Below are 5,162 nucleotides of genomic sequence, written 5' to 3'. Positions count from 1 at the left end.
CACTTGCCCTCATATAGATAGCATGTTTGAGCTTTGTTAGGTCTTATCAAATCAATATTTCATCTTTCTTATATCCTGTTCATATCATCTTTAATGTTTCTCTTCTTCTTCAGCTTAGTACCATTCTTATAGGGTTGCTGCTGAAGATCACTTTCTTCCATTTCACTCTGTTTTCTGCCAAGTTACATTTGACTTCCACACTATATCCCAAGCACACTGTCAAACTGTTGTCATCTTGGGCTCTTCATCTTTAATGTTTCAAGATGAAATATTGAAATGATAAGGCCACAAATAGAAATCCCATACATGCTATATCTATGTACTGGTTAAATGTAATGAATTGAAGAGAATTGCATTATTTCCCTCTTTGCAATAGTAATTCTGTTTTTTGAATGATGATGATCACATGTAATGCTGTAGCCAAAATTTCATTTAAAGCATACAAATGTCTTCTACTTTTGCAGTTCATGAATTATTTAAACATTGGTGTAATTGACAAAATTTGTGTGTATTTTAAGTTTAAAACATTGGTTTTCAAACTGGTTTCCATGAAGGATGTTGCAAAGATTTCCTGATTACCACTTTGGTTTAGTGTGTATTGAGTAATTTTACTTAATTTATTGGATGTCAAGTGTTCCATTTATACTTTTTCTTCTTGCTTTGTCTTGAGAAAAGTAAGAGGTTTTTCCTCATGAATTTGATCAGGATTACTGCAATAGGAGTAACTGGATGATGAAGGACAGACCTCCCACGAAGAATTCCAAGATTTGATCCTGAGTTAGAACTCTGAAGTTGTTAGAGGGGATAGCTGACATTTCATCACATTGGTCATCAAGCATTCTAAAGTATGTCAGGATGTCAGCTCAAAACAAACTTGAAAAACCATTGATTTATAAAATAGGGATATAAAAGTATTTTTGATGAAGAAATTTTTATATGTACAATTTTAAATTTGTATTATATTATATATATATTATTGTTACAGTTGATGTTACAAAATTGTGTCATTTTGCTATTACTACAAAATCTGTGTATATTTTATAAATGAAAAATAAATTATTATATGTATTGTTTAGTAATTTATTATTTTACAAATGTTTCAATCATACAAGGATGAATTAAAGTTTAAGGATAGAAACCTGACCACTGCCATTTAGTAGCCATTAGTGTATGTTTTGTACTGTACATGTGAAGGTTCAGCTTGTGTTGTGTCATTGCATAACATAAGTTTAGATATGAAGTCATCTTCCTTATTCTAAACTTAGCAGCAGTCAGTGATTGAAATTTTATAATTGAGAAAGTTGGGTGCTTATTAAAATTTGCAGATTTGCAAATCATTTATAGAAAGGGCAAAAGTATATTTTCAAAGTCTGAAACGACAGTTTTTCATGCATCATCATGATGCAAGATTACACTACAATAAGGGAAACAGAATATGCTTAAGAACTAAACTTATTCCACATCTTCCTTACTGTCCAGATCTGGCACCATAGATCTCTTCCCAAAATTAAAGGTGATGTCAAAAGAATAAATTTATGGATCAAATTTCCCATATAGCTCAAGCTAGAAGAGGTTAGGGACAAACTTTCCTGGCTGCCTGTGTGTATATGTTAGTAGATAAATATAACAAGCACTTCCCTTGAAAACATACAGGATTAAGTTTTGTACCGATACATGGTAACAGAACACGTAAAGTTATGAGCTCTTATCATAGAGACTAGTTTTAATATTATGAACCCACTATGGGACTAGAAAAGCATACTCTACATAACAGGCCTCAGTTTCCTCGTGGAGAGTTATGATCTAATCCGGGGAGGAAAGGACCAATAATATCAAGTGTAACCAACATCTGGATCAAAGGCTGTCTTGGCGGTCTATCAGTAGAATTAGCCAGAAAACGAGGCCCCTGGCCGTCCCTTTGTGGGCTTAGCCGAATCCATAATGGGCTTGCTAAAAGAGGCCCTCTTAATGCCCACAGGACGGAAAGAGTTAAAAGAAAAAAAAGGTTATTAAAAAAATCAACACGATAAATTCAATAAATAATTTGCACGTTGTCCGAAAGATTCTGTATTAATAAAATTTTATACGTATGTATTAATAATAAATATGTAACAAGATTAATATTTAATTTAAAAAAAAAACTTTAACTTTTTTTAAACTGTTTAGAGCAACTGGCAACACTTAAAAGTTTGCTGTTTTGGTAAATTTGTCGTCTGGTTTGTAAGGAAGTGATTATTGTAAATTTAAAAGTTTACAGATGAATTCATTTATATTATGATAAAAATATATTTAAAAAAATGCACAAACATCATAAACATAAAAGTAAATGTAGGCATAGATACGAAGAAGACGATAAATTACAAAATACGTCCAGACATAAGTCAGAAAGTGTGGAAAGCCCTAGAAACAAGTATCAAAAGTCGGAGTGTTACGCCGAATTTGATTGGAGTCGTCACAAATCGACGTTAAATAAAATTTTCTTTAGAGATCAGGATATAATAAAAAGGTATATAATAATGAAATTTGAAGCTGGACATTTGTTGGATCCAACATTGACTTTGCATTGAAATGCATAGAGTTGAGTAGAGAGAGGAGGTAGAGCAGTGGTTGATGATTCCTATTCTAAAAATCAACGTTCCTAATGTCTTGTGAGGATTAAAACAGAAAAAATACAAACTTCTAACCATTTATGTAAGTCGTAAAGGCAGAAGACAGACTATAGCGGCACAAAAGAGAGAAGATGATCTATAGAAGAGCCTTTATTAGAGCATTTTATTTAGTTTGCTGAATGTTAATGAATATGGTTTGTGTCCGATATACGTCTCTGAGTGGCCTCTGCTGTGTTGGTTCTGCGATAGAGGGAGTGGCGATTGGGTCGGTTGTTGCTTGGTGGATGGAGTCGGTCGGATGAAAAGCTTGACAGAAAAGTTATACTCCCATCCAGATTTTCTCTCTTGAGTGGTGTCTGTGATAGGTGGTTGCCTGGTGTAATTAACTGCTTTTTGGCAGCCAGGAAGGGAGCCCAGAAGAATGGTTGTGGGGCTTTGTCTGTCGTAAAAAGCCATGTGACCATTCCCCAGGTTTCATTAGTCGGGGTCTTGGGTGTGTGGTGGTGGGTGGCTCGGCATTTTCCATGCCACTTCTTGCATTTTTGGGCTCAAACACCGGTTGGTTCTTTCTTCCGGATCTGGGACAAGGCCAAAAGGTGTCCTGGGCTCTGGTGTCGACACGATGCAAAGTCAATGTGGGATCTGGCCAATTGGTCTAGTTTCCACAATTTTATCTCTGCCTGAAAACATACAAGGAATATAGGCAACTTTACATAATTGAATAAAATATTGTTTGAAACTTTTTCAGTTCTGATAAATTATTTAAATTTAGTAAGTTTATTTCAGAAGGTTGATAAAAAATTTATCATTCCAAAAATATTAAATTAAATTAAATTTTTAGATTCTTATAAAGTACATATATTTATTTTTGTGAAACTGTAAATTTACATAGACTCAAATCTTTAGCTTCATTTGCATTAATTAATTAAATGTATCTCCTTTTTATTTTTAGAGGCACTGAAGAATATAATGAATTTTGGCCATTTTTAAGAAAATATGAAGCTGTACAAAGAAGAAACTATGAAACAAAGGCTTCTAAAAGTATTAATAAATTATTTTTAATAAATATAATAAATATTAACAGATCCTAACTTTCAGACAATCATTCCTAAAAAATTTGTACAACAGTTGAGCCATAGAGCATTTGCATATTATAAAGGTATTTTCATACCTGAGAACAAAAGAAAAATTATAAAATCTCTTATTAAGATAGGAAAGTTTTATCTTATTATTTTAGATATGTTATGACATAAAACATTATACAAAATGTTAAATTCATAGATTAAACAGGAAATAGACAATAAAAATTAATTTTCATAAATTGATTTGATGTTACTGAAACCAAAACTGGTGCACATCATAACTCAAAATTTTTATTTATAAGCTGAAAATGTATAAAAGGTCAGAATTTGGCATAAGAAATGTAATGTAAAGGTATCAAAGTTTTATATATATGAAAGAGTAATTTGCCTGAAAGTTAAGGGTTGTTTCTATAAGTTAATTTCATTTTCTGTATATTTAAATATAAGATTATGACTTTATGTTAAGAATTATAAATAAAACTTAAAAATAAATGTTTATAAATATAGTTCTTATGATTATTATACAGTTTTATACCTTTTTTTATATAAATAATATATAAATTATTGAAATTTTCTAACAGATTTTGAAAGTGGAAAAAATTCAGACTCCCAGGAAAGATATGATGGACAACGTAAAATTAATTTCAAATTTAATACCGAAGATGTAGATGAATTAATGACACGAGGATTTCTGTTTAAGGATGATGAAGATGAGAATCAAATTTCTAAAGAAAAAATATTGGAATTTCAGCATATCCTTTTATTATATATAAACTTTTTACAAAAACAAAAATTTAATAAATTGCAGAAATTACGAGAATCACAAGCAAATCTTCCAATTGCAAATCACAGAAAGGATATTTTAGATGCAGTTTCTAAGAATCAAGTAGTATTAATAGCAGGTGATACAGGCTGTGGCAAATCTACTCAAATTCCTCAATATTTATTATCTGCTGGTTATAAGAACATTTGTTGCACGCAGCCAAGGAGGATAGCTTGTATATCTCTTTGTAAAAGAGTTTCGTATGAAACTTTAGATGAATATGGTTCAGAAGTTGGATATCAAATCAGATTTGAAAAGGACAAAACACAATTTACAAGAATTCTATTTTTGACAGAAGGGTTATTACTTCGTCAAGTAGCAACTGATTCATTATTGTCTTCATATGATGTAATAATTTTAGATGAAGTTCACGAGCGACATTTATCATGTGATTTTCTTATTGGCATAGTTAAATGTCTTACTTATCAACGTCCTAAAGTAAAGATTATTTTTATGTCTGCTACTATAAATATTCAACTGTTTGCTAATTATTTCAAAAATTGCCCTGTTATACAAGTAAGTTTTTGTTTTTAAAAGTATCCAAAATATTTTTATATATAATATATTTGATATATACATATTAAAATTTGTTTAATTATATTTAGTATTGTAATAAATAGTTTAATAATTAAGAATCCATGTTAAAAA

General features: G+C 30.7%; 1 protein-coding gene across 2 annotated transcripts in view; it reads left to right on the top strand.

Moving 5' to 3' along the window:
• The first annotated feature begins 2,193 nt into the window (after positions 1-2,193).
• LOC111638710 (probable ATP-dependent RNA helicase DHX34) overlaps positions 2,194-5,162 on the top strand; it is a 50,198-nt gene continuing 47,229 nt past the window's right edge. For both annotated transcript variants that reach the window (XR_002758922.1, XM_023384466.1), the window contains exons 1-3: positions 2,194-2,506; positions 3,562-3,650; positions 4,273-5,030. Coding sequence is in view for 1 of the 2 variants with exons in the window: in XM_023384466.1 (XP_023240234.1) it covers positions 2,298-2,506; positions 3,562-3,650; positions 4,273-5,030 (1,056 nt within the window). In the remaining variant the exon portion in view is untranslated. The remainder of the gene's footprint in view (positions 2,507-3,561; positions 3,651-4,272; positions 5,031-5,162) is intronic.

This window comes from Centruroides sculpturatus, unplaced genomic scaffold (assembly GCF_000671375.1).
Source record: "Centruroides sculpturatus isolate CEXI.00-Female unplaced genomic scaffold, Cexi_2.0 scaffold1118, whole genome shotgun sequence".
NCBI lineage: Eukaryota > Metazoa > Arthropoda > Arachnida > Scorpiones > Buthidae > Centruroides > Centruroides sculpturatus.
Note: the sequence above shows the minus strand (reverse complement) of the source record. Positions and strands in the feature narration are given on the sequence as shown.